Source organism: Pristiophorus japonicus, chromosome 4 (genome assembly GCF_044704955.1).
Source record: "Pristiophorus japonicus isolate sPriJap1 chromosome 4, sPriJap1.hap1, whole genome shotgun sequence".
NCBI classification, from domain to species: Eukaryota; Metazoa; Chordata; class Chondrichthyes; family Pristiophoridae; genus Pristiophorus; species Pristiophorus japonicus.
In genome coordinates, this window is record NC_091980.1 from 139,817,686 (window position 1) to 139,836,894 (window position 19,209).

The following is a 19,209-nucleotide window of genomic DNA, read 5'->3' on the forward strand; positions in this document are numbered from 1 at the left end:
CCCCTCTTTAGCCATGACAGTGCTGGGAAGCCACTTGGGACCTTATCCTTAGTTCAACACAAATACAGGATCATTAATCTCGATTTCGCGTGACACATTTGCGCGATCATGATATGTATTCTGTTGAAGCCGCCTGCTCTCTCCCTGTTCGTGTAGATCAGGATGGACTAACAAGAGCCTTGTCTTAAGTGCCCTTTTCATGAGCAGTTCAGAGGGGGATCCCCAGTGAGCGAGTGGGGTCTTGTGCGGTAACTAAGCAGGACTCGGGATAGGCGAGTCTGCAGTGAGCCTTCAGTTACTCTCTTCTTGTTTGTTTGCACTGCTCGTTCTGCCTGACCATTGGATGCTGGTTTAAACGGGGCAGATGTGACATGTTTGATCCTATTGCGGGTCATGAACTCTTTGAACTCGGCACTGGTGAAGCATGGCCCAGTGTCACTCACAAGGACGTCAAGCAGGTCGTGCATGGCAAACATGACCCGCAGGCTTTCAATGATGGCAGCGGACGTGCTTGCCAACATTATCTCACATTCAATCCATTTGGAGTACGCATCTACAACCACGAGGAACATTTTTCCCAAGAATGGGCTTGCATAGTCGACATGGACCCTCGACCACGGTTTGGATGGCCAGGACCATAAACTTAGTGGCACCTCCATGGGTGCATTGCTTAACTGTGAACATGTGTTACATTTGTGCACGCAGGACTCTAAGTCTGCATCGATACCGGGCCACCACATGTGGGATCTGGCTATCGGTTTCATCATTACAATGCCTGGGTGGGTACTGTGGAGGTCACTAATGAAAGTGTCCCTGCACTTTTTTGACACCACTACCCAATTAACCCACAGGAGGCAGTCTGCCTGTATGGACATTTCATCTCTGCGCCGCTGCAACAGCTTTATTTCTTCCTTCATCTCTAACGGGACACAAGACCAACTCCCATGAAGCACACGTTTTTTTTACTAAGGACAGTAAGGGGTCCTGGCACATCCAGGTTCGAATCTGTCGGGCGGTAACAGTTGATTGCTCACTCTCGAATGTTTCCATTACTATAACTAAATCTGCGGGCTGTGTCATCTCCACCCCTGTGGTGGGCAATGGCAGCATACTGAGAGCATTGGGACAGTTTTCTGTGCCTGGCCTGTGGCGGATGGCATAGTTGTGTGTGGAAAACGTGAGCGCCCATCTCTGGATGCAGGCCGATGCATTCGTATTTATCCCCTTACTTTCAGAAAAGAGGGATATAAGTGGCTTATGATCGGTTTCCAATTCAAATTTGAGCCCAAACTGATTTTGATGCATTTTCTTTACCCCATAAACACCTGCTAAAGCTTCTTTTTCGATCATGCTGTAGGCCCTCTCAGCCTTAGACAGACTTCTGGATGCATAAGCAACCGGTTGCAATTTCCCAGATTCATTAGCTTGTTGCAATACACACCCGACAGCGTAAGACAATGCTAGTACCAAACACTTACATAGATCATACAACACAAGCAATTTGTTTGAGCATAACTGTTTCCTAGCTTTCTCAAAGGCATTTTCACGGCTTTTATCCCATACCCATTCATTTCCTTTACGCAGTAAAAAATGCAGTGGTTCTAACAGTGTGCTAAGACCCGGTAAGAAGTTATCAAAGTAGTTCAGGAGTCCTAGAAAGTGTCATGTATGTAACCTTCATGTAACTGTAACCTTCATGTAACTGTAACCTTCATGTAACAAAACTGCATACTGTATACACCCAAGAAATGCACACCTTGACCACAGAGGGTGAACTTGTGGGAGACATCCCTCACCTGGTCATCCAGGTATATAAAGGGAGGTCCCACGCAGGATCATCACTTCAGGGTCCTGTGAATAAAGGTTCAGGTCACGGAGTGACCTTGTCTGCAAAATGTGCCTCGTGTGAATCTGTAGTAGTGTGTAAGGACACAACATTTGGCGACGAGAAACGGGAATCAACGACTCACGCGAATGGCCACCGGTAGCACAGAAGAACGGTACTGTGTTGGTGAGGACTGGGACGATTTCATTGAGAGGCTCCAGCAGAACTTTGTCACAAAGGACTGGCTGGGAGAGGCAGTGGCTGACAAGCAAAGGGCGCATCTCCTGACCAGCTGTGGACCTAAGATGTACGCGCTGATGAAAGACCTGCTCACACCTGAGAAGCCGGCGGACAAAACCTTTGAAGAGCTGAGCAAACTGATCGGTGAGCACTTCAAACCAGCGAGCAGTATACACATGGCCCAACACCGATTCTATACACACAGACGTCGGGAGGGACAAAGCATACCGGACTTCGTTGCGGACCTTCGGCGCTTGGCCAGCCTCTGTAAGTTCACAGACGCCTGCAGGGGGGAGATGTTAAGGAATTTCTTCATTGAGGGCATTGGTCATGCCGGGATTTTCAGGAAGCTAATTGAGACCAAGGACTTGACCTTGGAAGCGGCAGCGTTGCTGGCTCAGACCTTCATTGCGGGGGAGGAGGAATCCAAGATAATTTACGCACGCAACTCTGCTTCCAACATGGCGATGGATCAGGGAGTTCACATTGTAAACGCGACTCAGAACCCCGCAGGCAGGCAAGGGCAATTCGACACCACCCAGGTAACAACAGACTCTAGAGGAGTCCCTCAACAGAGACAGTGGCAGGGGGATCGGCAATTTACGCCATCACAAGGGACAATGCGTCCCGGGATGGGACCATTGACACTCACTAACAGAGTGCTCAAGAGTAATCAAAGAGACAATCAGAGAGGAATGCCTGGTAACAGTTGTTTTGTTCACAACAATCTCAGCTCATGCTGGAGGTGCGGGGGCAGACATGCTGTGAAAACCTATAGGTTTCAAAAATTCATCTGTAGAAATTGTAACTTCAGTGGACATTTCGGCAGAATGTGCAGAAAGCCCACAGCGAGGCTAGTTTACGAGGCAGATGAACCAGAAGAGGGGTCTGCAAGGCAGGTTGATGCTTGGGGCAAAGCAATGGACGCTGAAGTTCAGCAGGTTCATGTGGCAAACATCCACAGCTCATATACCAAAACGCCACCTATGATGATGAAAGTCCTATTAAACGGCATCCCGGTACACATGGGGCTGGACACAGGGGCCAGTCAGTCACTTATGAGTGTCAACAATTCGAAAGACTATGGCCACTAAAAGCTAGCAGACCCAAACTTGAACGCATTGACACGCAGTTACAGACGTACACCAGTGAGATCATCCTAGTGCTAGACAGTGCAAATTTGGTGGTCACACATAATGGATCAGAGAACCGGCTGCCACTCTGGATTGTCCCAGGGAATGGTCCCACGCTTTTGGGGAGGAGCTGGAGAGCTGAGATGAACTGGAAATGGGGGGATGTGCACACCATTTCTTCTATGGAGCGAAGTTCATGCTCACAGGTCCTACAGAAATTCGAGTCATTATTTCAACCCGGTGTCGGGACTTTCAAAGGCACCAAAATAGTGATACGCATCACCCTGGATGCCAGACCGCTGCACCACAAAGCCAGAGCTGTGCCATATGTCATGCGGGAGAAAATTGAGAGTGAGTGGACAGGTTGCTAAGAGAGGGCATAATTTCGCCTGTTGAATTCAGTGACTGGGCAAGCCCCATCGTCCCTGTCCTAAAAACAGATGGCTCAGTCGGGATAAGACCAATACCCGCTTCCGAGAGCGGAGGATCTTTTTGCCACGCTGGCAGATGGCAAGCTGTTCACCAAGTTGGACCTCACTTCAGCCTACATGACCCAGGAACTGGCCGAAGAATCCAAGCTACTGACCACCATCACCATGCACAAGGGGCTGTTTGTCTGCAACAGGTATCCGTTTGGCATTCGATCAGTGGCCGCTGTCTTTCAAAGGCACATGGAAAGCCTGCTCAAATCCATCCCTGGAACAATCGTATTTCAGGACGACATCCTTATCACGGGTCGAGACACCGAGGAACACCTCCATAACCTGGAGGAAGTGCTATACCGACTGGTCCGGGTAGGCCTGCGACTAAAGAAGTCCAAGTGTGTGTTTTTGGCCCCAGAGGTCAAGTTTTTGGGCAGGAGGGTTGCCGCAGACGGGATCCGGCCCACCGAATCCAAAACGGAGGCGATCCGTTGTGCGTCTAGGCCTGTCAACACATCGGAGTTGCGTTCATTTCTGGGACTCTTGAACTATTTCGGGAACTTTCTGCCGAACTTAAGCACATTGTTGGAGCTGCTGCACGTGCTCCTGCATAAGGGTTGTGATTGGTTTTGGGGGTCTGTCAGGAACGGGCTTTCAATCTGGCGTGGAACCTGCTTTGTTCTAATAAGCTGTTGACCCTGTACAATCCCTGTAAAAAATTGGTTTTGACATTTGATGCATCATCCTATGGGGTTGGGTGTGTATTGCAGCAGAGTAATGATGCGGGCCAACTCCAACCTGTGGCTTATGCCTCCAGGTCGCTCTCCCAGGCAGAACGGGGATATGGGATGGTTGAAAAGGAAGCACTCCCATGTGTCTACGGGGTGAAAAAGATACACCACTACCTTTTTGGCAGAAGATTCAAGTTAGAAACGGACCACAAGCCGCTAACATCCCTGTTATCAGACAGCAAGGCTGTCAATGCAAATGCGTCAGCTCGCAAACAGCTCTCACGCTGGCTGCGTATGACTACACCATACGGTCAGGCACCGAAAATTGCGCTGACGTGCTCAGCAAGCTCTCACTGGCCACCACTGAGGAGGAAGCGGAGCAAAGCGCTGAGATGGTCATGGCCGTTGAGGCCTTCGACAGCGCAGGCTTCCCCATCACAGCCCACCAGATCAAAATCTGGACCAACAGAGATCCCCTCCTATACCTGATTAAGAAATGTGTCCTGACTGGGGATTGGGTGCCCACACACGGAACATGCACCAAGGAGGTCAGACCGTTTCGCAGACGGATGGATGAACTCTCCATCCAAGCCGACTGCGTACTATGGGGCAGCCGGGTAATCATGCCCCAGAAGGGAAGGGAAGCATTCATCAGGGAACTCCACAGCAAGCACCCAGGCATCGTGCTAATGAAGGCCATTGCCTGGTCACATAGTATGGTGACCGGGAATTGACTCAGACCTGGAACACTGTGTTCGCAGGTGCACGACGTGCGCCCAGCTGGGCAATGCCCCCAGGGAGGCCCCACTTAGCCCATGGCCCTGGCCCACCAAGCCATGGTCACGTATTCATGTAGACTACGCAGAGCCATTCATGGGAAAAATGTTCCTGATTAATGTTGACTCGTACTCAAAATGGATCGAGTGCATCATATTGAATTCGTGCACGACATCCACCACTGTGGAGAGTCTGCTTACGGTTTTTGCGACCCACGGCTTGCCGGACATCCTGGTTAGCGACAACGGCCTGTGTTTCACTAGCTATGAATTCCAGGAGTTCATGTCGGGTAATGGCATCAAACATGTCAGGACAGCATTTTTCAAGCCAGCTTCCAACGGCCAAGCGGAACGTGCGGTCCATATCATAAAACAGGGCATGCTCCGGATTCAAGGACCCTTCCTTCAATACCGCCTATCACGCCTCCTGCTGGCCTATAGGTCCCGTCCGCATTTGCTCACGGGGGTCCCGCCCACGGAACTACTATGAAACGTACGCTTAAAACTCAGCTGTCCCTCATTCATCCAGTCCTGTCAGACATTGTTGTGGGCAAGCGCCAGTCCCAAAATGAGTGCCATGATCGTAACTCAGTGGGGAGATGTATAGAAATTGATGACCCTGTATTTGTTCTCAATCACGCTTTGGGGCCCAAGTGGCTTGAGGGTTCTGTAATTGGCAAAGAGAGGGATAGAGTCATTGTAGTCAGACTTAACAATGGACAGATATGCTGCAAGCATCTGGACTAAGTAAAAAAAAGGTTCAGCATGGACACTGAGGAACCTGAGGAAGATCATGAGATGTTGCCCACACCACCACCAGTGAACGAGCAACAAGGACATTCAGCTGCATGCACAGTCCCTGCGGCCAGCCCGGACAAGCCGGAATCACCACAGGGGACAGAGATGCATGCCAAGGCTCAACCACCAGAGCCCCAACTGCGGCGCTCCACGAGAGAGCGTTGACCGCCTGAAAGACATAATCTTTGACCCAATAAGACGTTGGGAGGAAGGTGATGTCATGTACGTAACCTTGATGTAACTGTAACCTTCATGTAACTGTAACCTTCATGTAACAACACTGCATACTATATACTCCTAAGAAATGCACACTTTGCCCACAGAGGGTGAACTTGTGTGAGACACTCCTCACCTGGTCATCCAGGTATATAAAGGGAGGTCCCACGCAGGGTCATCACTTCTGGGTCCTGTGAATAAAGGTTCAGGTCACAGAGTGACCTTGTCTGCAGAATGTGCCTCGTGTGACCTTCACGTTCTGTGGTTTCGGTGCATTCTTGATTGCCTCCGTCTTTGAATTGGTGGGTCTGATGCCGTCTGCCGCAATTCTTCTCCCCAGGACCTCCACTTCAGGTGCCAGGAAAATGCAAGCTGAGCCCCACACGATTAAGCCGACTAAAAACCTCCTCCAAGTTCTGCAGGTGCTCGTCGGTGTCCCAACCTTTAACCAAGATGCCGTCCTGGAAGACCACGATGCGTGGGACCAACTTTAGCAAGCTTTCCATGTTCCTCTGGAATATCGCCGCGGCTGATCGAACCCTAAACGGGCATCTGTTGTAAATGAAGAGACCTTTGAGCGTGTTGATGCAGGTGAGACCCTTCGATGATTCTTCCAGCTCCTGCGTCATGTAGACCGAGGTCAAGTCCAGCTTCATGAACGTTTTTTCTCCCACCAGCGTCGCAACTAGGTCATGTGCCTTTGGTCCTGCAGGGAGAAACGATTGCTAATTACTTTGTAATCACTACAGATTCTGACGGTGCCGTCTTCCTTGAGGACTGGAACAATTGGACTGGCCCACTCATTGAATTTGATCGGCAAAATGATGCCCTTTCATTGCAGCCAGTCCAGCTCGATCTCTCCCCTCTCTCTCATCATGAACGGTACCCCTCTCGCCTTGTAATGGATGGGTCGTGCCCCCGGAATCTGCTCCTTGGAACTTCCCGATGCCCGGTTCGAACAGCGAGGGGAAATTGTTTAGTACCTGGGCACATGAAGTGTTGACAGACGAGAGCGCTTGGACATTGTCCCACTTCTAGCGTATCTTTCCCAGCCAGCTCCTGCCAAACAGCGTGGGGCCATCACACGGTACCACCCAGAGTGGTAAATTGTGCACCGTTCCATCGTAGGAGACCTTTATGGTAGCACTGCCGATTACGGGAATCCTTTGAGTACATTCTGTTTAGTACAAATGGGAGTCAGGACTGGCCTTGAAGCCTTGCTGCACCACAATTTATTGAAAGACTTTTTGCTCATTATGGACTGGCTCACGCCCGTGAACAGCTCCATTGATACCGGGAGTCCATTTAATTCAATTTTCAGCATTATCGGGGGACACTTTGTGGTAAATGTGTGCACCCCATATACCTCTGCCTCCTCAGTCTGAGGCTCTGGTTCGTCGTGATCCACCGTGGCTCTGTCCTCCTCTGCAACATGGTGGTTTTCAGGATTAGCAGGTTTTGCAGCTTGCCTGCACATATGTTGGAGGTGTCCCATTGTTCCACAGCCAATACAAATGTATCCTTTGAAGCAGCATGAATGGAAATGATGATCACACCTGCAGCGCCACAAGGTGTTAATGGCCTTGCATTCACCACCCTTGAGGCTGGACTCTGAGACATCTGCGGATGTGCAGCTGCAGGCATGTGAGCCCGGCCCTGTACGTAATGATTTGAAAACATTACATAGTTCACAGTACTTGCAGCAGCACTCGTGTACTAAGAGATTTGTTTGGTATTGTTACTGGTGGTGATGAACGCCTGGGCTATCGCTCTGGCTTTACTCAAGGTTGGGATCTCTACAGTCAAAAGTTTGCGAAATATTACTTCATGGCCAATGCCAAGTACAAAGAAGTCTCTGAGTATGTGCTCTAAGTGTCCTTCAAATTCGCAATGTCCTGCAAGGCGCCTTAGCTCGGCGACATAGCTCACCACTTCCTGGCCTTCAGATCTCTTGTACGTGTAGAACCGGTACCTCGCCATCAGAAGGCTTTCCGTCGGGTTTAGATGCTCCCAGACCAGTGTGCACAGATCATCGTACAACTTCTCTGTGGGTTTTGCTGGAGCGAGCAGATTTTTCAAAAAGCCATCCGGTGGTGCCCCGCAAACGGTGAGGAGGATCGCCCTTCATTTGGCAGCATTCACTTCTCCTTCCAGCTCATTGGCCACGAAGTATTGGTCAAGTCACTTTCCCTCTGAAAATTTCTCCAGGATGCCCACGGTTCTCTGCATTGTTGCGGTGCAGTTCGTCATCTGTATCTTGTCGCCAGTTGTTATGTCTTGAATAAAGAATCTGACCAGATACTGTAAGCTCAAAGTAATGTGTGACCGTAGTCTTTTATTACAGGTCTCCAGAGTGCCTCTCCAGCCTGTGAGGCCTCCTTAAGTATAGGTGCTCCCAAGAGGATGGGCCCTCTGGTGGTTAAACTGGGTATTTACAGGTTTACATATATAACAAGGAGAGAGATGGTGGGGAAAGATGGCAGGGAGAGAGATGATGGGGAGAGTTAGCGGGGAGAGAGATGGTGGGGAGAGAGATGACGGGGGGAGAGATGGTGGGGAGAGTTAGCGGGGAGAGAGATGGTGGGGAGAGAGGTGGTGGGGAGATAAAGATGACGGGGAATGAGATGATGGGGAGAGAGAGATGACGCGGAGCGAGAGATGACACAGAGAGAGAGACGACGGGGAGAGAGAAATGGCGGGAGAGAGATGGCAGGGAGAGAGAGATGATGAGGAGAGATGGCTGGGAGAGAGATCAGGGGAGAGAGAGATGACAGGGAGAGAGAGATGACAAGGAGAGAGATGGCGGTGAGAGAGATGGCCAGAGAGAGATGGTAGGAGAGGGATGGCAGAGAGAGAGATGACAGGGAGAGAGAGATGACAAGGAGAGAGATGGCGGGGAGTGAGAGATGACGGGGAGAGAGATGACGGGGCGAGAGAGATTACAGGGAGAGAAAGATGGCGGTGAGAGAGATGGCAGGAGAGGGATGGCGGTGAGAGAGATGGCGGGGAGTGAGAGATGACAGGGAGAGATAGATGACAGGGAGAGAGATGGCAGGAGAAAGATGATGGAGAGGGTTATGTATTTATGCTTGGGGTCACCAGACATCAGGGGGCGCCACTGTCGGAGGTCATCGGGTTGTACGCGTGTACAGCCCGATGACCTCTCTCCCCCAATCTCTCTTGCTGCCATCTCTCCCCGTCATCTCTCTCTCCCCGCCATCTCTCTCCCCGTCATCCCTCTCTCCCCGCCACCTCTCGCGGGTACCATGTCACGCGGGTTACTTTAGGTGCGAATAAAGTTAGATCAGGTTTACACCTGAGGCAGTTTACAGTAACAAGTCTTTTGAGTCATTACATTCATTACATTTGGAAATGAGGTAACTTAAAAACCTTCGCATGTACAATGGGCACTATTGGAATTCTGGAACGATACGCAGATGGCAAGGATTGGGCCGATTTTATCGACTGCCTGATCAGTATTTTGTGGCCAACAAAATGGAGGGAGAGGCTGACGCAGTTTGGCGCAGGGCGGTTTTCCTCACCGTTTGTGGTCCAAAAATTTATGGCCTCATAAAGAATCTTCTCTTGCCTTTATGTCCAAAGGACAAAGAATATGGGGATTTGTGTGCTTTGGTGCATGACCATCTTAAGTCAAAAGAGGGGATCATCATCTCACGCTATCGCTTGTGCACACATGTTCGTGCTGAGGGCCAGGATGTGTCGGGATTCGTCACTGACCTGCGACGTTTTGCTGAGCCGTGTAAGTTTGGGAATGTGTTGGAAGACATGCTGTGAGATTTCTTCGTGATAGGCATCAACCATGATGTGATTCTTCAGAAGTTATTGGCCGAAGAGAAGCTGAATTTGAGCAAGGCCATCGTTACTGCCCAGGCATGCATGACGACTGATGATAATTTGAGGAAGATATCATCGAAGAGTCGGAGCTCTACGGGAAGTACTGTAAACAAGACTGTGTCATCGTCTGGTAGAGCTGCTTATGGCAGGGCCTACTCGACTGCTTATGAGAAACCTGTAGCTGCTCAAAGTCCGCCAACTGGTACGAATCCAATTTCACCCTGTTGCCGTTGTGGGGGCAATCATCAGCCTCATCAGTGTCGGATTAAACAGTATCCTGTAATGGCTGTTCGAAAGTGGGGCAGCTTCAGAGAATGTGCCTACAGCTGAGCAAGCGTGCTGCCACTCATCACATTGCTGATGATGACCAGTCCAGTACTGGCCCAGATACACAACCCGAGGAGGAAGTGTATGGTCTGTATTCATTCTTGGGAAGGAGTCAGCCGATAATCGTTAATGTGAAGCTGAAGGGCGTGCCTGTATCAATGGAGCTGGACATGGGTGCGAGCCAGTCAATAATGAGCCAAAGGACATTCGACAATTGTGGGACACTGAGGCTGTGAAGCCTAAGCTGAGTCCAGTCAATGCCAAGTTGCATACTTACACGAAGGAACTCATACCGGTGATTGGCAGTGCAGTAGTCAAGGTGTCATATGATGGCATGGTTCATGATTTACCATTATGCATCATCCCAGGTAATAGTCCAACACTGTTTGGCAGGAATTGGCTTGAGAAAATCAAGTGGAATTGGAATGATATCAAAGCGTTGTCATCAGTGGATAACACTTCGTGTGCTCAAGTGTTGAAGAAGTTTCCTTCTTTGTTTGAACCGGGCATTGGTAATTTTACTGGAGCCAAGGTGCAGATTCACCTGGATTCTGATGGAAGGTCTTTCTATCATAAATCTCGGTCTGTTCCCTACATGATGAGGGAGAAGGTTGAAATTGAGCTTGACGGACTCCAACTTGAAGGGGTCATATCACCGGTCGAGTTTAATGAGTGGGCCAGTGTTATTGTTCCTGTGCTGAAGAGTCAGGATTTGTGGAGACTACAAGGTTATGATGAACTGATTTTCAAAAGAGGATCAGTACCCGTTACCGAAGGCTGATGACCTGTTCGCCATGCTAGCTGGTGGAAAGTCGTTCACTAAACTGGATCTGACGTCGGCCTATATGACACAGGAGCTTGTCGACACTTCGAAGAAACTCACCTGCATCAACACCCATAAAGGACTGTTTGTCTACAACAGGTGTCCTTTGGAATTCGTTCGGCTGCAGCCATATTTCAGAGGAATATGGAGGGTCTACTGAAGTCCGTTCCTAGAACTGTCGTGTTTCAAGATGACATTCTGGTCACAGGTCACGACACTACTGAACATCTGAACAATCTTGAAGAAGTCCTACATCGTCTGGAGAAAGTGGGACTCAGGTTAAAACGTTCGAAGTGTGTCTTCATGGCACCTGAAGTTGAATTCCTGGGGAGGAAGATGGCTTACTGATTCAAAAACCAAGGCCATCAAAAATGCACCCAGGCCTCAGAATGTGATGGAGCTGCATTCATTCCTTGGGCTACTCAACTACTTTGGTAATTTCTTACCCAGATTGAACACTTTGTTAGAGCTACTCCACATGCTACTCAGAAAAGGCGACAACTGGGTCTGGGGTGTGTCTAAGAATCTGCTCTGTTCAAACAAGTTGCTTGTTCATTATGATCCGTGTAAGCATCTTGTATTGGCCTGTGATGCTTCATAATATGGGGTTGGCTGTGTATTCCAACAAGCAAAAGAGTTGGGTAAGCTACAATCTGTTGAATATGCTTTGAGAAGTTTGTCAAAGGCAGAAAGATCTTACAGCATGGTAGAAAAAGAAGCTTTGGCCTGTGTGTATGGGGTCAAAAAGATGCATCAGTACCTGTTTGGTCTTCGTTTTGAACTCGAAACGGATCACAAGCCACTCATTTCATTGTTTTCGGAAAACAAAGGTATTAATACCAAAGCATCGTCCCAAATCCAGAGGTGGGCATTGACATTGTCTGCCTATGATTATGTTATTCATCATAGACCTGGCACTGAGAATTGTGCCGATGCACTGAGTCGTCTGCTGTTGCCCACACCTGAGGTGGAGACGCCTCAACCTCTGGATCTACAGTTAGTAATGGATGCCTTTGAGAGTGAAGGAACTCCTGTCACTGCTCAACAAGTTAGGATCTGGACCAGCCATGACCCCATTTTATCGGTTGTGAAACATTGTGTCCTCAGTGGTGATTGGTCTGCAATACCTATGGAAATGTATGATGAGACAAAACCTTACAATCGTCGCAAAGATGAACTGTCCATTCAGTCAGATTGTTTACTGTGGGGCAATCGTGTTGTTATGTCTAAGAAAGGTAGAGAACAATTTGTACGATAACTACATAGCACTCATCCTGATATTGTCATGATGAAAGCTAGGGCTCATGTATGGTGGCCTGGAATTGACTCTGATCTGGAATCATGTGTGCATCAGTGCAATACTTGAATGCAGCTAAGTAAAGCACCAGCAGAATCTCTGCTGAGTCTGTGGTAGTGGCCATCTAAACCATGGTCAAGGATCCACATCAATTTTGCGGGCCCTTTCCTGGGAAAGATGTTTTTGTTGTGGTGGATGCATATTCAAAGTGGATAGAGTTTATTATTATGTCATCCAGTACGTCTACAGCTACTATCGTGTCATGTTTGCTGCTCATGGTTTGCCTGACATTGTTGTGAGCGACAACGGATCTTGCTTCACAAGTCTGGAGTTTCAAGAGATCATGAAACTCAATAGTATAAAACATGTGAGGTCAGCCCCATTCAAACCTGCTTCAAATGGTCAAGCAGAGCGTGCTGTTCAAACGATCAAGCAGAGTATGAAACGTGTAACTCAGGGTTCTCTGCAGACTCGCTTGTCCTGTATACTGCTCAGTTACAGGACCAGACCTCATATGCTTACTGGGGTCTTCCCTGCTGAACTACTGATGAAGAGAAATCTCAAGACCAAGCTCTCTCTTGATCATCCCAATTTGAATGATCGTGTTGAAAACAGACGTCAAAGTCAGCAAGGGTGTCATGATCATGCTACTGTGTCACGTGACATCTCTGTCAACGATCCAGTTTATGTACTGAACTATGGTCAAGGACCAAAGTGGATCGCTGTTACTGTTACAGCCAAGGAGGGTAGCAGAGTGTTTATTGTCATGCTCAAGGATGGGCAAACATGCAGGAAACATGTTGATCAGATAAAACTGTGGCACATGGATGAACTGGAACCGCTTGAGGAAGATGCACTCAGTGACCAACCAACCAATGTTCATTCATCAGAGGACTTTGCTCGTTATTGAAACTGGACCTCCAGCCTCTGATGTGGTCATTACCACTCCCATCAGATCGGTTATTCAGCCTTCAGTCACAACTGACTCAGGATGCTCGCCTAGAACTGAAGTTGAACTGAGACAATCAACTCGTGAGTGGAAAGTCCCAAATTGTCTTAATTTGTAAAAAGACTGATATTAAGATCTTGAACGGGAATGTTGTTATGTATTTATGCTTGGGGTCACCAGACACCGGGGGTGCCACTGTCGGAGGTCATCGGGCTGTACGCGCGCATGCGTGGTCACTGGTATATAAGCGTAGGTACTATGTCACGAGGGTAACTTTGGGCGTGAATGAAGTTGGATCAGGTTTACACTTGAGGCAGTTTACAGTAACAAGACTGTTGAGTCATTACATTCATTACAGAAAGAAAGATGGCGGGAGACGGATGGCGGGGGAGAGATGACGGGGAGAGAGCTGGTGGCGAGAGAGATGGTGGGAGAGCGATGGCAGGGGAGAGAGATGATGGGGAGAGAGATGGTGGGGAGAGAAATGGTGGGTGAGAGATGACGGGGAGAGAGATGGTGGAGAGAGAAATGGCGGGTGAGAGATGACGGGGAGAGAGATGGTGGCGAGAGAGATCGTAGGAGAGCGATAGCAGGGGAGAGAGATGGTAGGAGAGCGATAGCAGGGGAGAGAGATGGTAGGAGAGCGATAGCAGGGGAGAGAGATGGCGGGAGAGAGATGGCGGGGAGTGAGATGACGGGGAGAGAGATGGTGGCGAGAGAGATGGTAGGAGAGTGATAGCAGGGGAGAGAGATGGTGGGAGAGAGATGACGGGGAGAGAGATGGTGGGGAGAGAGATGACGGGGAGAGAGATGGTGGCGAGAGAGATTGTAGGAGAGCGATAGCAGGGGAGAGAGATGGTGGGAGAGAGATGACGGGGAGAGAGATGGTGGGGAGAGAGATGACGGGGAGAGAGATGGTGGTGAGAGAGATGGTAGGAGAGCGATAGCAGGGGAGAGAGATGGTGGGAGAGAGATGACGGGGAGAGAGCGATGGCGGGGGAAAGAGAAGGCCGGGTTGAGTGATAGCTGTGGGAGAGGAATCAGTGGTAAGAGTCTGTGGGAGGCTCCAAGCACCATGCTGATATCGGGGAGACAGGCTAATCATGGGGAGAGTTTGTGGCAGGTTTGTTTGAGGGGGAAGCTCTCCTGCCCCTCCAGGCCCACACGCAGTGCTGGAAAAACACTTCCCTGCTGCATCGGGCAGCTCCTTCCTCCCTCCAACTGTGGGGATTCCCGAGCCCCGGGATACACGGCCCGCAGCCGTTAAATCCAATCGTTATCCAATCTGAGGCACGGAGCCTCATTTAAATATTATATTACCCACCCGCCTCCCCTGAGGAGGTTACCCGGCCCACACTGCACCTGCTGCGGTTAAACCAGAAGGAGGCACGTTCGTGGCTTCTTGTCTCCACTACCAACAGTCTCCTGAAACCCCTCTCCTCTGCCCCCTCCACCCTCACCCCCAGCAACACGTGCGAGGAGCTCATGGACCTCTTTGTCAGCAGGATTGAGAACATCCAATCAGCTCGCTGATATTGTAAATGGTTCTCCTCAGGTATTATTCACTCCCTTTTCTAATCTGCCCCCCATCAGCCCCTCCTTAAGAAAACTCACCTTGATCCCTTGGTTCTTGCAAACTACTGTCCCATCACAGCCTCCCTTTCCTCTCCAAAGTACTTGTTCGTGTTGTCGCCTCCCAAATCCGTGCCCATCTTTCAAGTAACTCCATGTTTGACCCTCTCCAATCAGGTTCTGCCTCTGCCACAGCTCTTAAATCACCTGACTAAAAAGCCCCAAATGACATCCTCTGTGACGATGACCCTGGTGCACTATCACTCCTCATCCTTCTCCACCTCTCTGCAGCCTTTGTCACACCATCCTCCTCCAATGCCTGTCCTCTGTTGTCCAGCTGAGTGGACTGCCCTCACCTGGTTCCACCCTTACTGATCCAGTCATAGCCAAAGGATCTGCTACAATGGCTTCTCTTCCCACTCCCGCACCATTACCTCTGGAGTCCCCCATGAATCGATCCTTGTCCCCTTCCAATTTCTCATTCACATGCTGTCCCTCGGTGACATCATCCAAACATCACAACGTCAGGTTCCACATATACGGTGAGACACTCAGCTCTCCCTCACTGCTACCTTTATCCACCACTGCCTTTGGTTTGTCACGCTGCTTGTCCAACATCCAGTCCTGGATGAGCAGAAATTCCTCCAACTAAATATTGGGAAGATCGAAGCGATTATCTTCGGACCCGGCCACAAACTCTGCTCCTTAGCAACCTATTCCATCCCCCTCCCTGGCCAGTGTCTCAGCCTGAACCAGATTTATCACAATCTCGGCGACCTATTTGACCCTGAGCTGAGCTTCCGATCCCTTATCCTCTGCATCACTGGGACCACCTACTTCCACCTCTGTAATATCGTCCGTCTCTGCCCTGCCTCAGCCCATCAGCCACTGAAACCCTCATTCATACTTTTGTTACCTCCAGACTTGACTACTCCAAAGCTCTCCTGACTGGCCTCCTACTATGCCTCCTAAACATAAGCTTCTCCGAAACTCTGCTGCCCGTATCCTAACTCGCACCAAGTCCCATTCTCCCATCACCCCTGTGCTCGCTGACCTACATTGGCTCCCGGTCCGGCAACACCTCGAATTTAAAATTCTCATCCTTGTGTTCAAATCTCTCCATGGCCTCACTCCTCCCTATCTCTATTAGCCCCTCCAGTCCTACAACCCTCCGGGAACTCGACATTCCTCCTATTCTGGCCACTTGTGCATCCAGACTGCCTTTGCTCCACCATTGGCGGCCGTCCCTTCAGCAGTCTGGGCCTTAAGCTATGGAATTCCCTCCACAAACCTGTTTGTCTCTCCACCTCTCCCTTTTCCCGTTTGCAACACTCCGTAAAACCTACAACAACCAAGCATTTTGTCACCTGTCCTAAAATCTCCTCCTTTGACTCAATGTCAATTATTGTCTGATTACATTCCTGTGAAGCACCTTGGGATGTTTTACTACATTAAAAGCGCTATATAAATGCAGGTTGTGATTTTAAACCCTTTCCAATTGCCTTTACAGGAAGAATTGGAGAGAGAAACCGAGAAGCTTCGGGGAGTCCAGCAGAATTGTTCCAGCAAACAGCGAGACTTGGGGAGATCAGAAGCTGAAATAAAGGTAGGGAAAAGTGGAGCTGGATTTAGAAAGGGTTTGTCCCCCCACTGAGTCAATGAACACATCAGAAACAGGCTTCCAAACCAGGCTGGTTGTGTTGGGGCCGAGTCACTGATTACACGGAGTTCCCGTGTGTTTGATGTGAGGGGAGCTGCTTAACTCTACCTGCCCCTCCCAGGGAATATTATTCCATCACTTGGGCACTGGATTTACTGAAACACACACAGCCAGAGGCTGGCAGGTGAAACTTGCCCTGAAGCCTGTATCATATGAACATAGAAAGGAAGAGGAAGAAAAGCCCATTAGCCCCAACGAGCCTGCCCCATGCAGTCAGGGTTCAATCACACACACCACTGATCCACCCTGAACCATGTACTCACCTGGGAAAGGCAAACCGAGAGAGAATAAACACCTGCAGCCAATTCAGGACAAGCTCGGGGAAATTCCTCCCCAGCTCCCTTTTAAAGGGTGGTAGTGACTCCATACCCACCACATGTTCAGGGAGTCTGTTCCAGAGATCGAGGGCTCTGGCCTCTAACCTAACTCTGTGCCTATGGATTTTATACACAGGCCCTCTAGTCCTACCATCCCGATCCATCTCCAGTACCTCACCCAATGAGTGAGTCCAATAATCCCTCCATCATTTTAAACACCTCAATCATGTCCCTCTCGGCCTGCCTTTCTCTAAATCACCCGACCTCTTGGAGCCGATCCTCAGAACTAAACTCCATCAGATTATGTGTCATTCTGGCCCTGTCCTCTCCAGAGTCTCGATCTCCTTCACCAGGTGTGGGCACCAAAACTGGAGCCATCACTCCTGGTGTGGGTGGACCAGGTGGCAGTGCCACACACAGTCTAAACACAGCGCTCCTTCTTTTAGGCTCAAGGCTCAAGGTAACACTGGTTAAACTCTGTTTCCTCTCCCAGTAGACACCCCCACTGCCAGTAGACACCCCCACTGCTTGTCTATCTTTAACGGGCGATCGAGTGGTGATCTAAACAAACTGTCCCGTCCCTGGAAAGTGCCGTGTGCTCAGGGTAACACTGTGTGGAAGGGCCGTTTGTAATGAGAGTTGGTTTGGGTTTCAGACACGAATCAAGGAGCTGAAAGGAAAGCTATCGAAGAGCTTCTCTGAATGGAGGAGACAGCTGGAAGAAGATGAAGAATACGCACTGACACTGATCGATGAGGAGGGGCTCCGAGCTCTCGCACAGATTAGAAACTGTTCTGAAGCATTAAACAAGAGGATAGAACAGATTACATTAATAGATGGAGAAACCCAGAGTCTGCTACAGAGGAACCCTCTCTCCTTTATTCAGGTACATCTTCAATATAAACAGGGCCATGGCTGGGGAATGGGGCCTTTCTGTGAGGCTGGTGTGAGGGCTGAATTGTTTGAAGATTGTTGCTGCATAGGTGCTGCTCCCTCAGCCCTGCCCTTGGAGTGTTGGTGCCCCCTCAGCCCTGCCCTCGGAGTGTCAGTGCCCCCTCAGCCCTGCCCTCAGAGTGTTGGTGCTGCCCCAGGATGGAGTGCAATGAAATGTGGGATTATTCCCCATTCCTGTGACTGGCCCCACCGACTGTTACAGACTGAACTCTTTACTCTCAATCCCAAATTCACGATTTGCTTCCATTGGATCTTGGTTTGGTCGTTGCCTGGTTTGATCTCCTCCTTTTATTCACAGAACTCGAAGCAGCTCCTTTCCAGGTAAGTCCCTCTCCATCACACAGTACCTGCTGCTGATAGGGAACCTTCACCTGTATCTGGGAGAAGAGTGAAAGTAGAATCACGGCTTGGAAACCTTCCCAGATAAGGAGCTTTCAAATGGTGGGAATATTGAGTGATGTGTAACTGGGGCCTGAGGGGTTCTTGGCTCAGGCAGCCTGTGGGAAATGGCAGTGACATGGGCTGTTCCATCGGTGTGTCGAGCTTCTCAGGAAGCTGTTAGACAGGAAGTGAGAGAGAGAGAAAGCTGCAGTGACCTGTATCTAACCGAGGCTTCCTAAAGGCTCCATGTGTGTCAGTGACAGCTTTATTCCATTGGGTCAGTAAGTGCTGTGCGATTGGCTTGTTCTATCAACCAGTCCATGGCGAATGAGGAGAGAGGCAGATCCCAGTGTCAGGGTGACAATAAGATGTGTTGTGATTGGCTCATTCTATACACTAAATGAGAAATGAGTGGGTGCTGAGATGTCCCAGTAATGTCAGTGTCCCTGGACACTCTGACCCCGATATTACCGGGGAGGTGGGGAGGGTGTGGGGTGGCTGTTAACTTGGGAAAGTCGGGGATGTGGAGGACCTGTCGGTAATTGACGGCCTAGCCGGCGGACGGAGTGAAACAAGCGGCAGGAGGCCGCAGCCGGAGACCCAACCATGGGGGCTTTCCCCGTCACTCAGTGCAGAGGGAAGCAGAGGTTCTGGGGGGGTGCGGGGGGTGGGGGGGGGCAGCGGGGGCTGTGGCTGAGGGAGGTCAAAGGCTTCCTTGTGAGGCCTGGGGCTCTCCTGCTCCTCCGGGCCCAGAAGCAGTGCTAAAAGGAGCAGATTTTTAGCACTTATCTTGGCCAGTCGACTCCTCCCGCCTCGGATCTGCTGCCGGGGAGCCGACAGCACAGGCCTCCCCCTGACCCACACTCACATTTC

General features: G+C 50.0%; 1 protein-coding gene across 1 annotated transcript in view; it reads left to right on the top strand.

Annotated features, from left to right (window-relative positions):
* The first annotated feature begins 16,425 nt into the window (after positions 1–16,425).
* LOC139263084 (uncharacterized) overlaps positions 16,426–19,209 on the top strand; it is a 192,003-nt gene continuing 189,219 nt past the window's right edge. Inside the window, exons 1-3 of the mRNA XM_070878621.1 lie at positions 16,426–16,570; positions 17,657–17,887; positions 18,254–18,276. Coding sequence (XP_070734722.1) covers positions 16,433–16,570; positions 17,657–17,887; positions 18,254–18,276 — 392 coding nt within the window. The 5' untranslated portion in view covers positions 16,426–16,432. The remainder of the gene's footprint in view (positions 16,571–17,656; positions 17,888–18,253; positions 18,277–19,209) is intronic.